The 24,370-nt window shown below is 51.3% G+C and overlaps 1 protein-coding gene across 1 annotated transcript in view; it reads right to left on the reverse strand.

The window, feature by feature from the left end:
- BPIFB1 (BPI fold containing family B member 1) overlaps window positions 1–18,694 on the reverse strand; it is a 19,057-nt gene extending 363 nt beyond the window's left edge. Inside the window, exons 1-14 of the mRNA XM_015564500.1 lie at window positions 18,612–18,694; window positions 17,749–17,905; window positions 15,143–15,284; window positions 14,383–14,490; window positions 13,270–13,410; window positions 12,409–12,490; window positions 9,657–9,720; window positions 7,833–7,918; window positions 6,693–6,872; window positions 5,058–5,111; window positions 4,437–4,595; window positions 2,804–2,871; window positions 1,893–1,938; window positions 695–758 (exon numbers count right to left, since the gene is read on the reverse strand). Of these exons, the coding sequence (XP_015419986.1) occupies window positions 695–758; window positions 1,893–1,938; window positions 2,804–2,871; window positions 4,437–4,595; window positions 5,058–5,111; window positions 6,693–6,872; window positions 7,833–7,918; window positions 9,657–9,720; window positions 12,409–12,490; window positions 13,270–13,410; window positions 14,383–14,490; window positions 15,143–15,284; window positions 17,749–17,863 (1,309 nt within the window). The 5' untranslated portion in view covers window positions 17,864–17,905; window positions 18,612–18,694. The remainder of the gene's footprint in view (window positions 1–694; window positions 759–1,892; window positions 1,939–2,803; window positions 2,872–4,436; window positions 4,596–5,057; window positions 5,112–6,692; window positions 6,873–7,832; window positions 7,919–9,656; window positions 9,721–12,408; window positions 12,491–13,269; window positions 13,411–14,382; window positions 14,491–15,142; window positions 15,285–17,748; window positions 17,906–18,611) is intronic.
- Between the last annotated feature and the right edge of the window lie 5,676 nt (window positions 18,695–24,370).

Consider the following 24,370-nt stretch of genomic DNA (forward strand, 5'->3'; position numbering starts at 1 on the left):
CTTCTCAAGTCAGGCCTCCCATCATCCACAGCACAAGTGTGGAAATTGAGATGTCTCATTCTAATAAAATAAAGGAATGAAAGAGGTGGGCTTGTCATAGGTTACCAACTTTCCCACCCCCATGACCTGAGGCTTAATTAGAGTAATTCCATTGTTTCTCTCGGCTTCCTCCACCATGAACACAAATAACAACGCCAACAGCAACAATGGCTGAGAAATGTTGAGCACCCGCTAGGCAGCCCCCTCTGCCCCTTACAAACACCATCTCCTTTATGCTTCTAAGGAAGGTACTCTTATTTCCCCATTTTACAGATGGAGAAACTGAGGCTCAGAATAATAAGGCAGCTCATCTAAGGCCAGGCAGCCAGCAAGAGGGGAAGTAAGACTTGGACCAGGTCTGTCTGAGGCACATCGAGTGTGCTCTTGTCTGTTTACACCTCAGACTCCTGTTGTCATCCCCATGGGCATTGCCTGGCTCATCTTGCATGCCTAAGCTCTGCAACAGTGAAGGAAGGTGGAGAGGGGAGAGCTCATTTCCAGATGGGTGACGGGAAAGGCTTCCTGGGGACGTGGAATTTGAAGTAGGGTGGAAAATGAGTGAAAGGGGCCCCAAATGGAGACCCAGGCAGGAGAAGTAACGCACCCACCCTCAAAAGCCCTGGGAAGTGGGGGGATGGATAGCAAAGGAACGCACCATTCTGATTTGGCAGCAAGGCGGCAACGAGGATATCAGTGGCGATGTCTTTCAGAATTTCAGGCTGTGAGAGAGAAGGGACATTGTACCCTGGCTAAGAATCCCAAGTCCTCCCAGCCATTCCTAGAATGGGCACAGCCCAGCCCCATGGTGAGGACGGCTGGCGGAGATGCTGGAATCCCAAGTCCCTGCCAGCCAAAGTTGCTAGGGCTCCTGAGGGTGACACAAACCCAACTGGCCCTGGGGTCCCATAGTTGAGGGGGCTGGGGTGCATCAGAAGGATGTCCGCCCTCCCCCTGCTCCACTCTCAAGAGCTCCAGCAGAAGGTGCCTTTAGGAAATTTAGCCCTGTGCTTCCTGAGGTTTTGACTTCTCAAGGGAAGCCAGAGTCCTGATTTTCATGTGGAGCCTTCTGTTTTAAAATATTAATACAAAAATTAAAAACAAAATAAAAATATAAGGACAGCCCGGCCGGCATGGCTCCATGGTTGAGCATCAACCTATGAATTAGGAGGTCACAGTTCGATTCCTGGTCAGGGCATATGCCTGGGTTGCGGGCTCAATCCCTCGTGTGGGGCCTGCGGGAGGCAGCTGATCAATGATTCTCATCATTCATGTTTCTATCCCTCTCCCTCTCCCTTCCTCTCTGAAATTAATAAAAATACGTTAAAAAACACATGTAAGGACAAAAAAACAACCAAAACAAAATACAAGAACAAACACACCAAACCCCCAGAACCGACACCATGTCACAAGACAGGATTCAGCCAATTTCAGACTCTGATTTAGTCCAACTCAGATGAGGAAACTGAGGATCAGAGGGAAAAGGCTGCTCATGGTCATGAGATGAGCTTATGTGATTGTGGATAGAAGAGATTTGTTTCTTAATTTTGGGTCAAAACTTCACAGGAAAGTGAATGTGCATCTGTGTGTCCGTATTTGTGTGTTCTCAGCTGTGTTTGGCATAAAGTAGGTAAATGCCTGAACCAGGAGGTTAGACTTTGTAGCTGATAACGTGGAGGCCGGCCAGCCTACCATGGGCTGCCCATGGGGACCTGTTGAAAGCACATTCTGGAAAAAAAAAAAAGAGAAAAAAAAGAAAAAAGAAAGAAAGAAAGCACATTCTGAAAAATGTCTCCTTTTGAAATGGACCATTCTGGGCTATTCTGTGTCCGCAGGGACAATCCGTTAATACTCACGTCGAACAGGGCAATGTCTGAGTTCATCAAGTGGATCCGATCAGAACTGCAACAGATAATACCCATAAGAATGGACCCTCCAAGTCCCATTCATTCATTCATTCCTTCATTCCTTCATTCAACAGCTGTTTATTGAGCACCTACTATGTACCAGGCACAATGTAGGCTCTGGAGTTACAGCAGCGAACCAACTCAAATTCTTGCTTTAACGGAGCTTACATTGTAATAGAGGGTGGTATGGGGAGACAGAACTGTCTGCCAGGTGTGGACATGCTGTCAGCCCAGCCCTGGGAAAGCCACACAGAGGCATATGCAGAGCCGGCTGCTCCTTCCTTTTCTTTCTTAATTGAGAGAAGCTGACCTCTGTTCTGAGAAGGGTCCTCATGGACATACAAATGCCAGCCAAGTCTGCAGTGGCACCCTGGGATCCGCGTGCAGCAGGACCTTTGGTAGCGGGTGGTGGGGGCTCTGTTTTGCACGTCTGAGTGGCTAGGGCAGCAGGAGGGTGGTTGGGTGGGAGATCAGGCAGCGGTGCAGAATGCAGCTGGAGCCCCGTGCTCTGGGCTGGGCTCCATGCGGGCTTCGCATCTAGGCATGACTGTCACTGCCTCTGTGTGGAGGTGTCCAGAATGGGCCGCCCACGGCCGAGGGGATGACGCTGGGCAGGCTGTTCCTGTGGCCAGGGTAGGCATGCCCGTGGCTGCTGCAAGGCCACTTCCCTTTCCTGCTCTGCCTCTCACACTCAGTCCTCGACAGCGGGACAGTCCAGGTAAGGCAGCCTTTCTGCCTGCCCTGGAGTAGCCCTCACTGGATGCTCACACCCCAGAGACTCAAAACACTGTGTTTAAAGAAACCCAAACGGTCACCAGGTGGCACTCATTTTTATCACCAGATTCTTCACGATGAGTTACCTGATTTCATTTAAGTTGAGCATAAGCTGGGTGCCTTTGGTAAAAAACTGAGCTTCTGAGTTGGCTTCCTGCAACAAGAAACACACATTTCTTTTAGAGGATGTGTCAAAGGTGGGGTGTGGGGTTCTGCAAGGGGCTCTGGGGTCAAGCTGCCGCTTGGATCTCAGCTATTTGGTTCTGCGACCTTGGGAAAGGGTTTGACCTCTCTGGCCTCACTTTCCTCATCTATTAAATGGGTTAGTACCTGTACCCACTCCCCACTGACAGGCAGCCACATAGGATTGCTGTGGGAAATGATGATGACAGCAGCCAATATGCACAAAGCCTTCACTGTGTGTCTGGCAGTTTTAAGAAGTTTATATGATTATCTCCTTTGATCCTCACAACCCTTTGAAGTGGCTTCTATTTTTACCTCATGGTAGAGGTGAGGGAACTGAGGGACAAAGATCAATAACCTCCTGGTAATGTTAAGTATTATTATTATCAGAAAGGTCAGAAGCAAAGTCAGGTCTCAAATACAAGTGACAACGGTATACATCAACTTGACCTGGGGGCGGGGTGAGCCTGGGGGCAGAGTGCCAGGCTCCAGCTCCAGTGAGCTGCTCCCAGAGGACAAACTTGTCCTGCAGGCCTGGGCTTGGTGGCCTTCTGAAAGTGCCTGCCATTGGCCATGGAGGGGCCAGGTCACCAGGGAAGCTCATTCCCACTGCTGGTTGGGAATCAAAATATCCTTCAATAGCCCTAGCCAGTTGCTCAATGGTTAGAATGTTGGCCCTTGGACTGCAGGGTCTCGGGTTTGATTCTGGTTAAGGGCACAGATTGCAGGTTCAATCCCGGCCCCAATTGGTTGGGATGGGTGTGGAGGCAACCAATCAATGTGTCTCTCTCACATTGATGTTTCTCTCTCTCTCTGTTTCTCTCCCTCCCTTCCACTCTCTCTAAAAATCAATGGAAAAAATATCCCCAGGTGAGGATTAACAACAAGAACAAAAAGAATATCCTTCAATATAGGAAGCTAGGGCACTGTGTCTCCTGTAGTCTTTTGTGGATGGCACCCCTGAAATTGTGTGTGGGCAACCCGTACAGCTGTCCACAGCAACTCTGCTATAAGGATAGTGTCAGCATTAGGTTCCTTCTAACAACCAGGTACTGTCCAGACTCCTTGGTTAGGCACGGTCCCAGCAGCCAAGCATAAATCCTGTGTTGTCTCTCTGTTCTCTCTGCCTCTGTAGTGGGTGCAGTGAGTGCCCCAACTCAGATCCCCTTTAAAGGGCAGGGCATCCGTCCCTCCCTGCCGAGTGCTGCAGCTAGCAGTCCCCAGACCCTTCGCTGCAGACATGCTCCTGCTTGAACAGAGCTGCCTTGCTGGGGGTCACGTCCTTCCTACCCATGGGCACTATTGGGTGGCCAGTAACGGACTGAAAAGGGGGTAAAGGCTTGACTGACTAATAAAGTCATAAAGGGTTGAAGTCATCAGGGCCCCCAAAGCTCCTGATTCTTGGGGTTAGCACTCCCTATACCCCGATCCTGCTGGGTGACAAGAAAGGTGGAAACGTTTAGCAAAGCAAGAGGGATGAATGGGAATAGTGTAGGTCCCCTAAATTGCTGCCAATGTCACAGGCAATTAACTCACAATGCCCAGGGTGAAGAAGGGGCGGCGGACTTCATTGGAGGCGAATACTTCCAGCACGATCATTTGGGCTAGCTTGGCACTGCCCTTGTCCAGAAGGAGCGCTGGGGCCTCCTGGGTTAGGATCTTCACAATCTGTGTGCGCCCCAGCTGAGCCGCAGCCTGGAGGGACATCAGACGTGCATGTGGCCTCCCAAGCACCTCGCCGTGGCCCACAGGTCCCATGTGGCCTGGCCCGGGCCCAACTTCCCAGCCTCCCTGCTTCCTCTCCGTGCTCCAGCCACACTGTCCTCTCCATCCTGGAATGGATTGCTCTCACCATCTCAGCCCTTGGTTTTGCTTCTCCCTCTGTCTGGAATCCCCTTCTCTCCAGGGAAGCCCTCCCTAGTTTTCCAGACTCCATCAGTACCCCATGAATGCCCTCATAACCCTTAGCATCTGTCCTCTTCGCTGACAGGTTATCTGCGTAATAATGTGATGCAGGTCAGCCTGTCCTGTTGGCCTGAGATCTTCGTGAGGACAGGGCTGGAAGGGAGGAGAGCGCTCACGTAATTTTATTCCCCAGAGGCCCGAGGACAGACCCCAGCAAACACCCGTCAGGCTGCAGATGGCCAGGGGACCAACCTTTTCACTGATCACCTTGATGCTAGACTTCAGCCGGAGGGCCAGCTCAGGAAGCTGAGGATGAGAGGAAGCCAGAGCAGGTCAGCTGGAGGGGTGGGGGAGACATCCCTGTAGCAGCCCCACTGCTGCGACCCCCAGCACCCCAGAAAAGCTGGGTGGGCCTGGTGGGCCAGGCTACATATTTGTCACTTGCAAAAAACAGCCCTATGTTAGCCGCTGTGAGGCAGGGGATCCCCGCTGGCCTGGACTTTTACTGTGGGTTGGTGGTGGTTGTGGGTTTGCAGGCAGCTCACTGCTCCCAGAGCGCAGTGAATGTGAATGGCACCCCTGAAATTGTGTGTGGGCAACCCGTACAGCTGTCCACAGCAACTCTGCTATAAGGATAGTGTCAGCATTAGGTTCCTTCTAACAACCAGGTACTGTCCAGACTCCTTGGTTAGGCACGGTCCCAGCAGCCAAGCATAAATCCTGTGTTGTCTCTCTGTTCTCTCTGCCTCTGTAGTGGGTGCAGTGAGTGACCCAATCCTTGCTGTCGTCCTGAATGTGGTTGCTGGTGACCACTCCTCTTTTCTCACCATCTCAGCCCCTTACTCTGAATTCTGATCCTCAAGAGCTTGGTTATCTGTTGTCTGTCAGCTTACTTTAAGTCTGGACACCCTCCCATAACTTTGGGGCAACACTTTTGCCCTGTAGGCCTCAGTTTCCCCATCAGTCACCTTAGAGGCGGTGGCACACCCTGGCTGACTAGGGTGTGCTGTTTTATTTTTTTGTTTATTTGTTAATGATCCTTCCACAGGTTCACCTACGGAAACCTTGTTACGACTTTTACTTCCTCTATAGTCAAGTTCAACCGTCTACTCAGTGCTCCGCCAGGGCCATGGGCCGACCTGGCGGGGCCGATCCGAGGGCCTCACTAAACCATCCAATCGGTAGTAGCGACAGGCAGTGTGTACAAAGGGCAGGGACTTAATCAACACAAGCTTATGACCCACACTTCCTGGGAATTCCTCGTTCATGGGGAATAATTGCAATCCCTGATCCCTATCACGCATGGGGTTCAACGGGTTACCCGCGCCTGCCCGGCGTAGGGTAGGCACACGCTGAGCCAGTCAGTGTAGCGCGCGTGCAGCCCGGGACATCTAAGGGCAACACAGACCTGTTATTGCTCAATCTCGGGTGGCTGAACACCACTTGTCCCTCTAAGAAGTTGGAGGGTGTGCTGTTTTGAGAAGCATTCCAAGGCTGTGTCAGCATCGAGGCTCGATAGGGAGGCCCCTGATTGATTCGTCATGTCTGCCATGGGCCCCACGGTGGACGGCAGCAGCCTAGTATCTAAGATGCCCTTCGGTTGGGAAGGACTGTTATTTGGCAGAAGAAGCGGGTGTGTCATGTTCTCAGAGGGCAGACCGAGGAGCAGGACTGGATGTTGCGGGGAAAGCTTCATCTTTAGAACAATATGTCAGAGACACAGACTGTCAGGGGAGGGAGGGAGCGCTCCATTACTAGAGGGGTTTAAACTAAGCGTGACAGGGGATTCGTGCCCCGGGGCCTCGGGGTCCTTGCATCCCCTTTGATTCAGAAAGTTCCCATGATTCAGTAGAGGTGGCTTTCTCCTCTGTCCGTGTCGAGGCTTACCACGGAGTCCAGCATGACCGCAAGTTCTTCTGAAGGGAGGAAGGCCTCTACTGCAGCGTTCACCACATCCTGCCTCACGGTGAGGCTGAAAGGGGCGCCGTCCAGAGCGGGAATTGTCAGGGAAGCCGCAGACTCACCGAACCTTTTGGTCTCCGTTCCCTGTGAGTCCAATAACTTGGCCTAAGGAGACACAGAGCAGAGAGCTGGTATCAAAACTTTAACTCCACGCCTTACCCAACCACCACCTGGAAGGAAATAATGCCTCTCAACCTGCTTCCCTTTTTGCACTTGCTGTCAGGAAGCTCAGCCCAGAATCCAGTGCCTTGCTGTAGGTGAGGAGTAAGCTCAGGTGCCTAGCAATAGCTACCCCACCTGCACCCCTCAGATAATCTCTGATTTTTAATAACTTTAAATGTCTTATTTGGAATTTAGGTTTCAACTTTTCAGATATCTCACAAGCCCTTTGGATGAAGGGAAAATTAAAAACTGCAAGAAAATTGATGGAAATGCTTGGTGCTGCAGTTTTCCAAGGGACCCATGAAAACTGGTCTGGGATACAAGCTGGGCCCTGAGGGAGTTGAGCTCCAGGGTGTATGCAGCTCCATTTACCAGGCTCTTCCTGCCGGCCAGTCTTCAGTCGCATGTCACTCCCTCCTTGGGGACTATGATTATCTACACTTTACAGATGAGGAAACTGAGGCTTTGGGAGGGGAAGAGACTTGCCCAAGGTCACACAGCCAGGGACTGGTGGGGCTGGGTGAGAAACTTAGGTCTGTGTGCTTTGAACCTGGGATCTGGTTTCAAGGTAATCAGATGTTTGGGGATTGGCAGGGGCTTTGCCTGAGAAAAGGCCAAGAGCCCCAGTGCAAACACTCTGGCCCCTAACTGGGGAGATCAGGGTCGGAGGACAGATCACCAGGATCGATGTTCTGTGGTTGGCCCTTAGATTCTACCTGTCATGTTTCCCCATCAGAATGGTTTGCATGGACATGTTCGGCATATTGAGATTTTTCTAAATCAGCCCGTGTGTCTTAACCGTGACCAGTGTTTTCTCCCCTGAAACAGACCCCTGGTATCTGACCCTGGGGTCAGAGAAGGCAATGATGTCCCCACTTTACTCTCAAGGTCCATGACACTCACCCCCAGGTTGAGCTGGATGTTGTCACCCTTGATGGCAGAAGACAGAAGGTCAAACTGCAGGTGGTCACTGCTCACGGAAACAGGCGCTGCTCGGAGACAAGAAGAAAGCTGTGTGAGGGTGAAGGGCAGGATTGGGTGGGTTGTTTGGGGGCTGCTTATGGCTGGAGCTGCATTATTGCATGGGGAGGGGTAAGAAGAGAGGAGTAATGATGATGTTGATGATGACAATGATGAAAATGATAGTAACTGACATTTATTAAACATATATTGAGTGGTGAACTGGGTTAAACCTTCATTGTGTTAGCTCATCGAATCCTCACAATAACCTTAGGGGGTACAGCTCTTATTCTTACCCCCATTTTACAAATGGGAAAACTGAGGCTCAGAAAAGTGAAATGATTTGCTCATACTGTGAAAAGATTTGGACCCAGTGACCCTATGTCAATGTCCTGGTTTGATCCAAACTGACCTATTGCTTGTAACTCTCTACCTCCCCACCAGACTGATCCTATCCAGGCAGGTCTGGATCTGTTCTCTGGTTCAAATGTGTTCGCCTTGGGATTCCCTACTTGGCCGCGAGGGGGCGGAGGCGTCTCAGCTGCCCTCGCTGTTGGGCGGAGAATGGGAAGGGCAACGGAGGAGGCTCAGGGGTGGGCAGGGCAGGGAGTAGGTCCTTGGACCACTTACACTCTCCCCTGCTCCCTGCACCCCCAAGCTTGCCCTGCCCATGGGAAGCAGAGCAGCCAGACAGACTTCTGTTCTAGCCACAGTAGCCTTAGGTAGTTTCTTCCCTCCTCAATCTCAGTTTACTCATTAAAGTGGGGGTGCAATACAGAAACGTTGGCCTCATAGGTTGTACAGAACGGGTACCTGGTAAAGCTGGCTTGAATCTGAATTACACCACACATGAAATTTGAAGAACTGGATTTAAGCCTTCCCCATCCCTAACTTCTGTAAACTTGAATAATGGACTTAATGTCTCTGTGCCTCAGTTTGCTGATCTGTGAAGTGGGTAATGATCACTACTTCACAGTGATGTCTATGGAGCAGCCAGTTATATAAAACACCGAGCACAGTATTTGCTCTATGGGTGCTCAATGCTACTGATTCCACTCTCTTCCCACTCCTCTCTGGTGGCCCCTTTGAATGAGCCACTTCAGATCCCCAAGCAGTAGGCAATAGAATTTTCTTCTTCCTTTCAATCCCCACTCTGAGGCACTTGAGCACAGCAGACACTTGAGGTGGGGGTGGAAGCCTGTGACCTCCCATTTCTGCTACTCTCAGGGAGGGAGAAGTGACCTTCCTGAGCATATATCTGACCTCTCCTTTTGTTCCCTCTTCTCTAAGCCCACAGTCTTTGCTGTATCATTCACTTATGCATCCATTCAGCACACATTTGAATAAACTTCTATCTGCAGCCAGAGCACTCGCTATGTGCCTGGAACTCTCCTATAAACTTTTAATCCTCACCAACAATCCCCAGGTAGGGCTGTATAAGTCCCATTTTACAGATGAGGAAGCTGAGGATAAGGAGGTGGGGCTGGCTTCCCATAGTCACCAGACAAATCAATAAGTAGAGCTGGGATTTTAACTCAGATTTATTTGGGTCACCTGCTGGCTCATGTGGAAACCTGCCTATAGTATATAGTAGGTACTGGTGAACTCAGAACTGTGAATTCCTGTCTGCTCATCCCAGGCAGGAATTAACTGGTGCTCTTCCCACCTGCTGCTCAGGCCAGACTGGGGAGGTGCCCCCTCCAGAGCCACAGCCTGGAGGATGGCTCAGCAGAAAAGAAACAAGGTGGGAGAGAGCAGTGCACTCACCCTCCACCAGATGCAGGAGGTCCTTTTGCATGTCCTCAAAGGCCGCCTCGATCACGGGACACAGCTGTAACAGCACAAATGCGGGAACTTCATCAGCACAGGGGTCCCATAGTGACCCATGCCCAGCCCACGTGGCCTCAGTCCCAACGCCGTGCTCATGGCCAGCCAGGACTTTGTCCATGGGGTAGAGGACTCAGTCGCACATCTACAACCCCAGCCAACTCTGCTGCTCAGAGCACCCCACTTCAGGCCCCGGTGAACCTGGGGCCTTTTGTCCCCTCTTGTTCCCAAGAGCCCATGTTTCCCATGGGAAGGCGATGGAGAGGTCCTCCCTTCATTCACACATTCATTCAGCACGTCACTACCGAGCTCCTTCTGCATGTCAGACTCAGAGCAGAGGCCGGCAAGACAGGCTGAACCAGACACGAGAAGAATCTCTCTGTGTCCTTTGGGGGTTTCTAGCTCCTCCCAAATTGCCAGCAGCTCTCTTCAGGGAGCAACTTTGTCCCCCAGAAGACATCTGGAAATTTCTGGAGACATATTTAGTCGTCACAGATTGGGAGGTGATGTTATTGGCATCTGGTGGATAGAGGCCAGGGATGCTACTAAACATCCTAAGACCCCCCAATGGATGCCCGAACCACAGATGGTATGCAGTCCTAGATATACTATGTTTTTTCCTATGTATACATACCTTTCACTTAAAAGAGCACTTTTCAGTGCTTTCTTTGGTACATCTGGATTGTCAGGATCATGACTCTTGCACTTTGTGGCCATTATTGAGTAAAATAAGGGTTATTTGAACACAAGCACTATAATACCATGGCAATCCATCTGATAACCAGGAGGGTTACTAAATGACCAACAGGCAGGGAGCAAATGTACCATGGAGATGTTGAACAAAGGGATGATTCACATCTGGGGTAGACAGAACAGAACAGCTCTAGATTTTATCACGACTCTCAGAACAGTGCATAATTTTAAACTTAGGAATGATTATTTCTGGAATTTTCCATTTAATGTTTTTGGATAGTTGACCATGGGTAACAAACTTTGGAAATTGAAGCCCCAGATAAGGGAAGCACTACTGATGGGACCCACATATTTACGCTGAAAGGGGCTTTAGCATTTTCAAGATGGGCTCCTGCCAGATTTCAATATGCCATGCTTTCCCCCTTCACATCAAGTAAAATATTTATATGATCATTTTATAAACTCTAGTGAATCATGATGGGAAAACATGATGATTAATAGACAGCCAGTTGTCTCATATTGTTCACTATATGTGGCTTTTAACCCTTAAAAACAGATCTTATGCAAAGCATTTTGTAATCCCAAGTCCTTGCCATTTTTTTCTAGTAAATGTAAAATGTAGAAAATGTAAAAATACATTTTAGGCGATTAAAGTATGATGCCAGTTTAAGAATGATTTGGGTGAGGGCTGGCAAGAAATTTCCAGCTGGATCCTACTTTAAGAAACTCCCACTTTTTTTTATTTAAAGAAACGCCCACTTTTAAATAGAAAAAAAAACTTTCTTAAAAGAAAAATTATCTCATGTAAGAGAAGCCAAATTTTACAAAATTGCTTTCAGATTCCTTTAAGAAGGCTCTCTGGAATGGCTTAATACAGTATTAAATATGATGTAGCTATTACATAATTATGAACTGTGTGCAATGGCATAGAAAATATATATCACTTAAATAATATAAAGTAGCACTGACAACGAGTGCACCACATAAACATTTGAGTGCAATATACAGAAGAGAAAATAGCTGCCAAGTTAAGGTAGAAGCATTATGGGTATTTTCTCCCCTAAAGTTGTTTAGTTATTACATCATCGTTTTCTTTCAAAAAAGTTTTATTGTAAAAAACATATTAGTTATATGACAAGGTATTTTGACCCTCAGGAGGCCCACTGCTGTGAACATATCTTGGAATTTGTAGAAATCAATGGTCAAAGTGGATGAACCAACTTACAGAGTTTTAACTTACCCATGGCCTGTAAGGGACATATAAAATGAGACGGACTCGTGTTTATAGACTCAGGAAAATAAATCCAACAGGACCTGGTGGATGACAGACCCCTGAAGACCACCGGCTGGTCTGAGACACTAGGGTACTAGAGTCAGCTTGTACTGGTTTGTGAGGACAAATTGTTAAATTTTCAGGAGTTTCTGAGCTGGTGCCAAGCTGAGGCATTATTAAAAATTAAAGTATATAAACTTACAACTAAATAAACTATACTAAAAGCAAAGTTAATGAAAACTCAAAACTCATTACTTCCTAATTATTTTGTTGAATCTCACTAATCATTTTGTTATATCTTACTATTATTTCCTGCTCTTGAGGTTGTTTATGTCTATTGTATCTGTGTGGCGGAAATACCACACAGCAGTGTGCTATGGCACACTTCTTCCCAGCTCTGCTCAGTGACATCACATTAGTAGCTTGCTATTGGCCTTGGAGGGAGTGGTATACATCAGGGAAATCAGCAAATGCTACACGCATATCTGGGCTCTCTCCCCTCAACTCTCCAGAGTGAATAGTTAACGATTTATCAGCACATCACTATCCAACGTCTCCTAGCTGACTTTTGGCAGTTCCATTATCTTGGCCTCAACGATTCATTGCTGAAAGAATGATCCAGACTCGGTTTCCCACTCAAGGTCCGGTAACACCAGCTTGCAGTTCCATCCCAGCCCTTCAGGGGGAGCAATCTTTACCGGCCAGTGAGGACCTGATTCCACTCACCTGGCTTTTCACCAGTTTGGGCAGGGCTGGCACCAGGAGTTTCATGACACCGTTGGCTAAGGGGTTGACCATGAAGGAGAGCCTTCGGAGAGGAGAAAGGGAGAGAGCTTAGGAAAGGTCAGAGATGACCACCCCTCCCTTGTTTTACAGAAGGGGAGACTGAGGCCAGGGGAGAAAGGAACTTGCCAAGGTTACTGGGCCTGTGGGAGGCAAGGCTGGGAGTAGACCCTGTCTACTGAGCCAGGTGTGGGTAGTAGCAGGGAGCTCTCAGGGAGCAGGGGCCGGGGTTGTCATAGAAATGTGTGCTGGACACTGGGACAACGGCAGTTGGCATTTCTCCCCGTCCCCCTGCTAAGGGGAAGTGGAGGGGAGCACCACGGTTTTGAGCCCCTGCTGTGTGCCCCATACTCTGCTGTGCTGAGTTAGTTACAGCTGTGGCCTGAGCTAACCTCTCACTGCAGCTTGAGTGAGTCACAGGGAGGCAGGCCCAGCATCACCCACACAGGAAATGAGGAGATGCATTTGCCTGATGCCAGAGCAGGGTTTTACACCTGGCTCTACCCTCGCTGGCCTAGGGGGGGTTTGAGAGGCCCTAGGCAGGTGGCTCCTCTCCACCTTTGAAAGTTTGCTCCACTGCCTGGCACGATGCCTGAAATCCCACCATTACGACTCCACCCTTGACGTCTTGAACTTTCTTTGGCATCTCAGGTTCTCTGAAAGGAGCCCTGGATCCAGAGTCAGGAGGGCTGGTCCCTTTCTGTCTCTGGGTGTCAGCGCTCTTTATCTGTAAAATGGGGCAAAACCACCCCCTGGCTTCCCTCCAGGTGCGGCGGGGGCCCAATGGCAGGGGGCCACACTCACTTTTTCAGCAGGCTGATGCGCAGGCTCCTGCCGTTGTCGGAGCAACTGCTGAGGGTGAGGCCTTTCTTGCTGGTCTCCACGCCGATGGTGGCCTGGACCTCTGTCTCCATGTGAATCTCCACAATGCTCTTGACCAGGGGTCTGGGAGTGACAGTGCCCCATGCTGTGAGCACATCCCAGCTCCAGGCTGGAGTGAAGCTGCTGCCCCTTTCTGTCCTCTGGTGCTCTCACCTCTCTTCTCAGGCTCCTGTGCTGGGTTCTCCTCATCCTCCCCCACCCTGCCCCCCACCAGCCCACCTTTTTATTTCTTTTACCCCAGCATGTCCCAGGCTCTGTTTTTTTTTTTTTTTAAATTCCTCTCCTGGTTTAAATCCTAAAATAGCTTCCGAATTTATACCCAACTCCTTACTCAGGTATCTTACAGGCATCTCACATTCAGCATGCACAAAACTGAACTGTACATCCAGCCCAAACCTGCTCCTCTCACGATCTTCCCTGACCTGGTTGCTGGCCACACCATCCTGCCAGTTGCACAGGCAAAAACCTTGGACTCAGCCTTGACTCCTTAATCTCTCTCCTCCTCTCCCCCCACATTCAATCACCAGGAAATCCTGTGGTCTGCACCTACCTCCAAAATGTATCTAGAATCTGACCGCTTCTCACCATCTTCCTGCCCCCGCAACTCCAGTCCAAGCTATCTGGTCTCCCTCTGAATTATTTCAGTAGTTTCTGGATGGCCTCCCTGCCTTGCTCTTGCCTCCATATACAACAACCAGAGTTATTCTTTAAGAACATTAAACATGTCATGTTTCTCCTTTGCTCAGAACCCGCCATGGCTCTTATCTCACTCAGTAGAGGCCAACTCCTCACTTTGGTCCCTAAGGCTCTGTATGATCTGACCTTGGCTGACTGCTGGCCTCCCCTCCCATGACTCTCCTCTCTCCTACCCCACCCCTTTTTGCCATTCTCGGAACAAAGCAAGTGTACTCTTGCCTCAGAGCCTTGCACTTGCTCTTCCCTCTGCTTAGAACTCTTTTCCAGATACTTGCATAGAGGAAAGCGGGGAATGAGTGGGTGAATCTGCCTGCTCTGCCCGACTGAGGGGATACGCACGTGTTGAATCCAGCCACCAGGTCCAGTGGGATATTGACTATCAGCTCCTGGTTGTCAGCAGAGGGTTGCACCTGTAGCTCCATAATGTTGGCTGAGGTGACTTTCAGCCTGGATGGATGCAGGAGAGATGAGATTTATCTGAGCATCGGCCACAAACTCGTTCCCCTCAATCTTCTCTGTCTTCCCTGGTGTCCAGCCCGCAGCTGGACACAAGCCCTATCCACTGGTTCTTCCCCAGCATGGTCTTGTCACATCCCCCCCACCTTGCTTCTGCTCTCAACACTCCCAAGGCTCCCCATTACTTAAGATATGAATCCTAGCTCCTTGGGCTGACTTTGTAGACCCTCTGGGAACGAACCCCTCTGACTCCCAGTCCTTACCTTGGGGTTTGAGCACCAGCCATTCTGGCCACCTCTCACCCTCTATGCCTTTCCCCAGGCTGGCCCCTCTGCCTGGAATACCATTTCCTTCTTGTCTCCTGGTGAACGTGCAGTCAATGGCTCACCTGTCACCGAGACTTAGAAGCATCACCTGCGACCTCTCACCCCAGGTGACCTTCCTCTGGAGTCACCCTTTCAGGCTCCCATGTGACTCTCTTATGGTTATGAACTCCCCTGGGAGCTTCTGAGGAAGGGACTTCATTTGTTCCATTCTTTGTGGTCAGACAGAGGTTTGATACCGATTGATGCTTATTGACTGACCAGTTAAACGTGCAAAGTGTGTCCTGGGCAGAAGTGTGGGTGGGGAGTTCCCAACTTACCAGATGACGTGGTTCAGGACAGAGTTCACCAGGCTGCCTAGAATGGGGATGCCCCCGGCCGGCTCCTCCCGCAGGGTGCTCAGCAGAGGCAGGTCCTGGAGGATCTGGATCGCATCATGGTCCTTCAGCTCCTGTGTCAGCTCTGGAGACAGATTCTGGGGATTAGAGTCCAGCAGGAGGGGCTCCAGGCTGGGAGAGGGCATCACGCAGGACTACTCGGACCTGGACTCAAGGTGAGGGTGTGGATGGTTCCATCCTGGCCATCTCTACCACTGATGTGGCCTTGAGCATGATGGCCCAGATTGGGGCGGCTAGGGCATGGGCAGACCGTTCACCCCCCTGAGCGTTGCCAGCCTCTGCATCCCTCCCACCAGCCGGCGGCAAACACTTCTGGAGCCCAGAGGCAGGGAACTCATAGGTCCCTGTTTGGGGCTGTTTTGCTGCCTAAACCACAATTCTCTGGCATCCACATTCTATGGGTCTGTTGTCCAAAGAGTATCGAGTGCTGAGCAGAGAAAGGAGGAGGTCGGGTCAGGGGCCTGGGAGCCAGGAGCCCTGGGTTCTGTCCATTTGGCTTGTGTGCAGAGCGGGTCAGAGGTGCCGGAGAGCTGATACTGGAGAGCCCTCACCCAGTGACTGACGGGAATTGGTGTATAAACAGCCTGCTCCCTCAGCCCTCAGGCGGGATGACTCAGGTGTATGTGTGCCCCACTGCGCCCCAGAGTCCCTGTGTGTTATTGCCCCTCGGCAACAAAACCACCCTTTTAGCCTGCTCTGTGATGATGGAGATGGGCCCTGTAAGTGGTCCTCCTTTGCTGCTGGTGCAACGTTAAGCCCCGTCAGTAGAGGCTCTGGAGGGCCTTGCAGTAGCAAGTGCTCCCCCTCCCAGCCCTGCTGTGCTCCCCTTGCGGGCTCCTGTGGGGTCCAGGCGTTTCCTGAGAAGGCTTCCCAGTGAACCAACAGCAACCACCTTCCTGCTGGTTGCCATGGTTGCTCATGTCCAAGCTCCTCTGGCTAGTACTGTGCTTGCCATTCACGGTATGGGCCCAGGACGCCTCTGCCTGCCCCCTCAGCACCCAGTGCTCTCTGCCCCTGTCCCTACTCTGGGATCGTTGGGGGCAGCTTCCCAGAGAATTCCATCGGCTCCTCGCAGGCAGGTCTCTGCCCGCTGCCAGCTGTGCACCCGCTCTGACCCGGACAACTGGGCAGATGTCCCCACCATCCTGGAGGCTTCAGCCTCACTCCTCCCAGGAGGTCAGGGAGGATTCTCCCCTCCAAGTTTATTCTGTCCCTGGATTAGCCTCTCCCCCTCCCCAATCCTCTTTGGAGTTTTTATTTTCTTTCTTAGCCAATGGCCCATGACTCTGACCCCCTGCTCATAATTCTTTATACAAACTCATGTGTCGGGCGTACCATGCGGTTTCTGTCTCCTGACTGGTCCTAACCAACACAGCTGCCCAGTAGGACTGCGCTCCAGCTCCCTGTGGTAACTGGCCCGCCCTTGCCTGCGGGTGTTTTCTGAGAACACCTCTGAGGCCAACCGCTTGCCAACAATTCCTTAACTCAGATTCTGCTCCGGGGGACCTACGCCATGGTTGCCATGGTTGCTCATGTCCAAGCTCCTTCTGGCTGGCACTGTGCTTGCGATTCACGGTATGGGCCCAGGGCACCTCTGCCTGCCCCCTCAGCACCCAGCGCTCTCTGCCCCTGTCCCTACTGTGGGACCCCTCCTCCGGCTGCAGCAGCTGTGGTCCTGCAGGACCCGGTCCCGCGCCTGCCCATCCAGCCCGGCCCAGGTCCAGAGCATGCAGAGGGCCAGCCTCTAAGTGTTTAGATGGATTTCCAGAGCCAACTGGTTATCACGTGCTCCGGGCACAGCACTTTGGAGCGATGGTTTTCAACCAGGGCGCTTCTGTTCCCGAAGAGACAGAATGTCTAGAGACATTTTTGGCTGTTAGCACTGTGCTGAGGATGCGGCTAAGCATCGGTGCACAGGACAGACTCCCACAGTGAAGAGTTATTTGGCTCATAAGGTCAGAAGTGCTGACGTCAAGAAACTAGACCAGAGAGTTCGCCAAGTTCTTGTCAACCCCTGTCCTATTGGACATCCCAGCAACCCGGGGAGGCAGGCCTTCCTGTTTGTTTCCGAAGGACAAAGCCCAGGCTCTGGAAGGTTCTCTGGCCGCAGGGCTGGAGGTGAGAAAGCTGTGCCTGGGATCCAGGCCGCAGGGTTTGCAGCTGAGGGTCTCCTCTCTGGGGGCTGGAGGGTCACTGACTCCGACTCTGAGGAGGTGCTTTGCCAGTGGGTTTTAGGCGAGAGCAGTTGCATCGTCACACTCAGGGCCACCCCCCTCTGCAGGCTGCGGGACCTCAGAGCGGTCAGTTTTGGAATCATGGCATTTAAGGAGGGTTTCTTGGAATCATGGACTCTTGGGATCACAGACACTTTCAGCCTTTACAATTTACCCACTCGAGTCTCATCTAGACCTGGGTCCCAACTGTGTCTTGCACACCCCCAGTCATGGGCAGCTCCCTCCCTCCTTTGGAGAGCTGCTCCACCTGCCCCATTGCATTATGGTGTTGAAGCCTGGGCGGCCAAGACTTACTTTCTCTGATGATTTCTGGGCCGAGGAGGAGGACTGCAGGAGGATTGAGGGTGGCTCTGACCAAGGTGGCTGCCAGCAAACCACAGAGGAGGGTGAAGGTCCTTGAACTGGCCATCTTCCTGGGGGCCAGGGAGCAGCAGGTGGCAGATGTGAGAACCTGGGGTTTGCATAAAGGGCCCTGTTAGCCAGGCAGGGGCCAAGGGCAGGTCCTCCATGTCTGGTGACATGGGCATGGATTCCAGCAGAGGCTGTTTAGTGGTGATTAGGAATAGCGTGAGCTCTTGGAGACACTTGCAATAATGATTCAACATCTGCCTCCCTGACCAGGCCATGAGCTCTGGGAGGGAGCACTGGTCTGCCTGCTCCCCATTGTGTCCCCAGCACCCAACACAGTGCCTGGCACACAATGGGTGTTTAATAAACAAATGGTTCCTGAATGAATGAATGACCTTTGGGAGCCCTGGAAGAATGGGGAATCTAAGCCTGCTAAATTGAAAATGTCTAGGCCATGGGAACCCCTGTGGAATCACAGGACCCCCCCGTCCCTGTGTGCCAGGAAGCCGAAGGGTAGAGGAGAAATATGGGCATCAGAGTCAGACAGACCTGAGTTGGTGGACTGCCTCTACCACTTGCTGTGTGACCTTGGGCAAGGGACTTACCCTCTCTGAATCTCAGTTTTCTCATCTATAAAATTAGGTAAGGGAGCTGGGTGCCTCTCTACCCCCTCAGAGGGTCCTAGTGGACCGAGGGACCTTACCTGAGGACCAAGACTCCCTCCTGCCTCTGACCTGACCCCGACAGGTGTCTCTGGCTCAGAACCTCCCTGGTGCCCTAGGCTTTCAGCCCCGTCCCCACACTGTTACCTGGACACACCGGCGTCCTCAGCCTCCTCCTCACCTGGGCAGTGGGTCTGGAAGCCCAGCCTTATATCCTGCATACTCTGGGCTAAGCAGTTACCCTTTGCATTTGGGCTGAGACTACAGAGTGGGCCAAGGTGTCCAAGGAAAATATTTGTGGCTTCTGTTGAACCACATCTTTGCCTGGAGCAGCCCCATGACTCCAGCTTCCTGAGGTTTGGAGAAAGGTCTTGTCATGAAGGGTGGGCCGGGTGCTGGGGCACATGGCAGGCACTTGGACCAGGCACAGTGTAGCTGTGTTTGCTAATGCGCCGAAGACCTCCAGCTCCTAAAGGCGAAGTCTCCTGGGAGGGGCCCTGCACATCCCTTGGGCACATCTCCAGAGAGGCAAGCAGCCCCTCCTGGGCTTCCCAGATGGTCATGCCTCCTGCCTATGAACAATGCCTCTCTGTGGGAGGCCTGAGCTCAGTGTCAGGGCCTGGGCCCGCATAAGCTCCTGCTTCCTGCCCCTCGGTCCCACACATTCCCTGGGTCAGCAAGCATGACTGTGCCTCTATAGGCCTGGCACACTTTGGAACCCACGGGTTGCCACGGCCGTGCCCTCAATATTGCTCAGTTCCCTTCAGGCTGTCGAGGGCCTCTTTATCCGGCCTCACCCCTTCCCAGCTCCCAGGCCTTTGATTATGCTGTGTCCTCTTCCTGGAATGCCACGCCTCATCCCCCTGACAATCCGTCTTGCCCTGTGTGGGCCGCAGAGCAGGGGAAGCCTTTGGAGTTTCACAGACGTGGTTCAACGTCTGCTCCTGGGCTGGCCAGCTGTGCGGCTGTGGGAAGATGACTTCTCTCTGAGCCTCTCTTTCCTCAGCTGTAAAATGGAACTCTTTTGAGGGTCACATAAGACAATGTGGAATACTTGGAACATCAGAGAATTCAGTAAATGGTGAAGGCTATTATTACTGTTGAAATAATATCACTGACCTTCAAGGCCCACTTCAGAAAGCAGGATCTGCATAAAGTGGCCTGTCCTCAGCTCTACCTACACCTGGAATCCCTTTGCCTTCCTGGGAGCCCCCAAAGTACTAACTACTTACTCTCTTGGGGCTTGGATTCCCCTTTGCCTTGAGAGATGTCCATTTTATCCATCCATCCATCCATCCATCATTCATTCACTTACTCATCCCAGTCTCCTCTCCAGTCTCCCTCTTCCCTCTCTTAGTCCCCCTACCAAATTCCAATATCCACCCAACAACCTGAGTTAAATTTTAAATATATTCCTCAGACCTTGTCACTCTCCTGTTTATCAACCCTCCCCCACCCCAGGCCTCTGCAGTTCTTGCATGAAAATCCAAACTCTGGGAGGCCCCACATGGTTGGCTGCTGTCCACCTCTCAGCCCTCATCTCTCATCACTTTGCCTCTGTCTCCTCTCCCTCCCAGCTCAGGGCCTTGGCACGTGCTGAGCCTTTCCCAGGAGTGCTCATTTCCTCGCTTTCCCCTGGCTGGCTCCTTCTCCTTCACCAAGCTTCAGCTTCAGTGTTCCTCCTTGGAAAGGCCTTTACTGGCCACTGTGTCTAAATTAAAGCTCTCTCTCTCTCTCACTGCCCACTCATGGGTGTCTTCAATAGTGTCATCTGAGACACTACAATTCCACGGATGCTGTATACCAGTGATCAGCAAACTGCGGCTCTCGAGCCACATGCGGCTCTTTGGCCCCTTCAGCGTGGCTCTTCCACAAAGAGCCACGTGTGGGCACACACGTACAATGTGATTGAAACCTCGTGGCCCATGCGCAGAAGTCAGTGTTTTGTGGAAGAGCCACACTCAAGGGGCCAAAGAGCCACATGTGGCTCGTGGGCCGCAGTTTGCCGACCACTGCTATATACCAAGGAAGGGGCCAGACCACAATGGAAGCAGGTAGCCAAGAACTGGCTGCATAGCTCTTCAGTCCCTCATGCGGGAGCTCCTCGCCCGGGTCAAGGTGATAGAAAGGTCAAGAGGGAAAAGGAGGCAGCTGTGGTCCCTTTTCTCACGTTCCCAGGGAGGAGAACAAGGGTGTTTGGCCCTAATGCAGGCAGAGCGGGAGTGGGATTTTCCAGGACAATTTAAGGGCTTGAGGGTCCCTGAAGTTGGGACAAGGAATATCCTGGATTCTTTTACTTGCCTGAGGCAAGGTTGATGAGCTAAAGTTATGATGGAGAGCCCTCTTGCCTGAGGCAAGGCTGATAGAGAGTCAGCCTGCAGAATGAAGGGTCCTGGGTTCGAGTCTGGACAAGGGCATGTAACTTGGTTGCATGCTGGTTGTGGGCTCCTTTCCTGGCCCTGGTCAGGGTGTGCACGGGAAGCAACCAATCGATGTGTCACTCTCACATTGATGTTTCTCTCTGTCTCTCCCCACCCCTTCCACTCTCTCTAAAAATAATAAATAAGTGGAAAAATGTCCCCGGGTGAGGAGTAACAAAAAAGGAAAAAGTTTTGGCAGAGAGAATGGCTTCTGTAAGTTGAAAATTATAACTCTTTGCTCCCTCTGGATGGGTTCAAAGCTTGTGTGTGTGTTTTTCCTGGGGCCAGTGTGGACCCTGCAGGAGAGAGCTGGTCTGGGGCTAGTTTCCCCTGGGCAGGTGAGGAAAGGGTGCCAGAGGACCAGGGGCTGAGGTGGCACGCAGAGTGACTAGTTGGAGAAGCTCTGTTCATATCTGAGGTTACGGCCTGAGAGACCTGCCAGGAAAATTTGGTCTCCCCCCCAAAGAAGGTGCCGTGAGACTCAACTTGAAACATATTTTGGCTTCCCAGAGTGTAGAAGCCAACTATCAGTCAGGGGAAATCTCTCCTGCCCTCTTTTCTCTCATTCTTGCTAGAGATAGAGGGAAAAGGGGTGTGCGCGAGGGAGCCTCCCCTCCCCCCGTCTCTCTACGAGCTGGTCCATGGCAGCCTCTGTTACGGGTGGAGAGAGGGAGTTTGATGTTCAGCTGAAGCTGGTCACTCTGACATAGCGAAGTGGTGGAGTGGGAAAGACCATCTCCTTTCTACAGGTTACCATCCCGAGGCCAGGTCGGAGAAAATAGAGGTGTTATCACCCTCATTTTCCAGAGAAGGAAGGTTCTTGGGGAAGGGGAGTGACCTGCTCAAGGTCCCACAGCCATAACATGTGGAGCCAGCATCTAGACCCAGCTCTGGCTGACTCTGGAGCATGCTCTGCTCCCCTGTGCAGCCCACCCCATCTCCTCCAGCTGGGATGAGGGGCTTCTTCTGGGAAGTCTGTGGTCCTGTAGGAAACCAGAAATGGTTTCTGAGGACATGGCAGGGTTGGACAGGTGGAAACGGGAGGTCTTGTGGACTGTCACTCACTCGAAAGGCAAGAAGGGAGACACTTAGAGGAACTCGCTGGAGTGGCATCAAGTCCACAGTTTCAAAAGGCTCTCTGTTGGCACCAAAGGTGCAACCAGGATGGCAGAAACACTTCGCCTCTCGCTGCCTGGTACTGGCAGTTGGAGAAGTCCTCAGGGTCTGGACTCAGCGGGGAAGAGTGTGCTGATTGATTAGCAATGTCTGCCATGAGCAGTGCAGACGCTACATCCCCGCTGCAACCACCTGCCTCTTTGCTGCAGATTTTGCATTCCCTTGCAAAATGTCAAAGAGAAGACAAAGTGGGGAGGAAATAGCTAGACAACGTGGAGTTTGCGAATGCCTTCGGACAAGTCTTCTTATCTCTGGGCCTCAGTTTCCCCAACTGTTAGATAAGGATGTTGGGCTCCTTGATGCTGTGGGTCAGGTTTGGATAACCTTGGCTGATAGCAGAGGGACCTCGGTAGATACGCAGTGGGGTTTCCAGGGACAAATATATTATTTGGAAGGCTCATACCCATTGCCATTGGCGCAGGGTCTGTGTAGGTTCTGTGCCAGGGAGCCCAGGGGTGCAGGAAAAATGAAATATTAGGCTGCTCATTGCAGCAATATGATAATGGCCCTAAAGTGGGACAGCTTAAATGTCCAGCAACAGGGAATTCAGTAAATACATGATGGGCCACCAGGCAGCTGTCCCAAGACAATATAGAGAACGTACTGAAGGCTCTTAGCAAGTGAAAAAAAGAAGTGGTTTCTACTATTTTTTATCAAAAAAATTTTAATCTAGAAAACATACTGGAAGGAAATGCCCCAAAATGGCAACAATGTTTATTTCTTGGTGGTGTCATCACAGGTGACTCTTACCATCTTCTTTGTATTTTCAAAATTAAAAAAAATGTTTACACTAAATGCATTTTTGATCAGCAAACAACCCCTTGAAACAGCTTGAAAATGAGTAAATAAAAGCTGGGCAGAGGACAAAGGAGCGGAGGCAGCCTCATTCCTTTCCCAGAGCCCACCCACTGACTCAGGATTCCGAGGAAACATCGCGACGACGTGGCTGACAGCTGCAACAAAAGCCCAGTCACACGAGTCCCGGAACCACCGAAACCTCCGGAACCACCGGGAAAGAAAGACAGAAATCAGAACTGGAAACACCGGGGCATAATCCCTCTTTTGTGGGACAGGAACATATAAGCTGAAACGCAAACAAACCCTGGCTAAGCCAGAATCCTAGGTTGGGTCATGGTCAGGGTCAACATAGGAAGGGTCAGTCACAAGGACTGGATTCCCATCTGCTGGAGCAGCATGTGTTGTGGTGGAGGACAGCTGGGCATGGGTAAGTGCCCTAGGCAAGGGGAACCCAGACAGGGTGATGGGTGCTCCTCCATTCTCTCAGTCATTTAGGACTGTGGGATGGATAGAGGCATCAGCCACAGGTCAGCGGGTCAGCCAGCTAATTGTATTCCACAGTATGTGGACCCCGTTCTGGGTGCCTTGGACATAGCAGCAAACCAACCCACCGTCCCACGCCCTCCTGGGGCTCACATTCTCCTGGGGGGAGAGTGATCCAGAAATAGACAAAGAAATAGAAAAACGCAGAGGTCAGCTGTCTCAGTCATGGGGTCAGAGAACAAAAATACAGAACATGGCCCTGGCTGGTGTTACTAAGTGGTTGGGGCGTTAGCCTGAGCACCAAGGGCTAGCAGGTTCGATCCCGGTCAAGGACAAGTACCTGGGTTGCAGATTTGATCCCTGCCACCTTTCAGGGTACATGGGGGAGGTAACCAATCCATGTGTGTCTCTTTCACATCGATGTTTCTCTCTCCTCTCTCCCCTTCCCTCCCTCCCACTTTCTCTGAAAACCGATGGAAAAAATATCCCCGGGTGAGGATTAACAAAAACAGAACAAAACAAAACAAGAAAAAATACGTTTGGAAGGCTGGAGCTCTATCATCAGAGCATCATAAGGGTTGAAACGCTTTAGCTTCGACTGGGTGCCCTCCCGCACCGTCCAACACACACACACACACAAACACACACACACACACACACACACGCCCTGTGTAAATGTCTCCTTGTTTGACTTTCACATTTCACATATTTGACTTTGGGAACACAATTTGGGGAGTAAATTATGTATGAAGGGAGGGGCTGCCTAAAGAATAGAATGGGAACAGCCCTACCAGTTTCTTTCTTTTATAAAAAAAAATGTTTTTATTGAATTTAGAGAGCGGGGAAGAGAGAGGGAGAGAGCGATAGAAACATCAAGGATGAGAGAGAATCATTGATTGGCTGCCTCCTGCACATCGCACATCAGGGATGGAGCCTGAAACCCCAGGCATGTGTTCTGATTGGGAAATGAACCACATGACCCCTTGGTTCATGGGTCAATACGGAACCACTGAGCCACACCGGGCGGGC

This window comes from Myotis davidii, unplaced genomic scaffold (assembly GCF_000327345.1).
Source record: "Myotis davidii unplaced genomic scaffold, ASM32734v1 scaffold38, whole genome shotgun sequence".
Lineage (NCBI taxonomy): Eukaryota > Metazoa > Chordata > Mammalia > Chiroptera > Vespertilionidae > Myotis > Myotis davidii.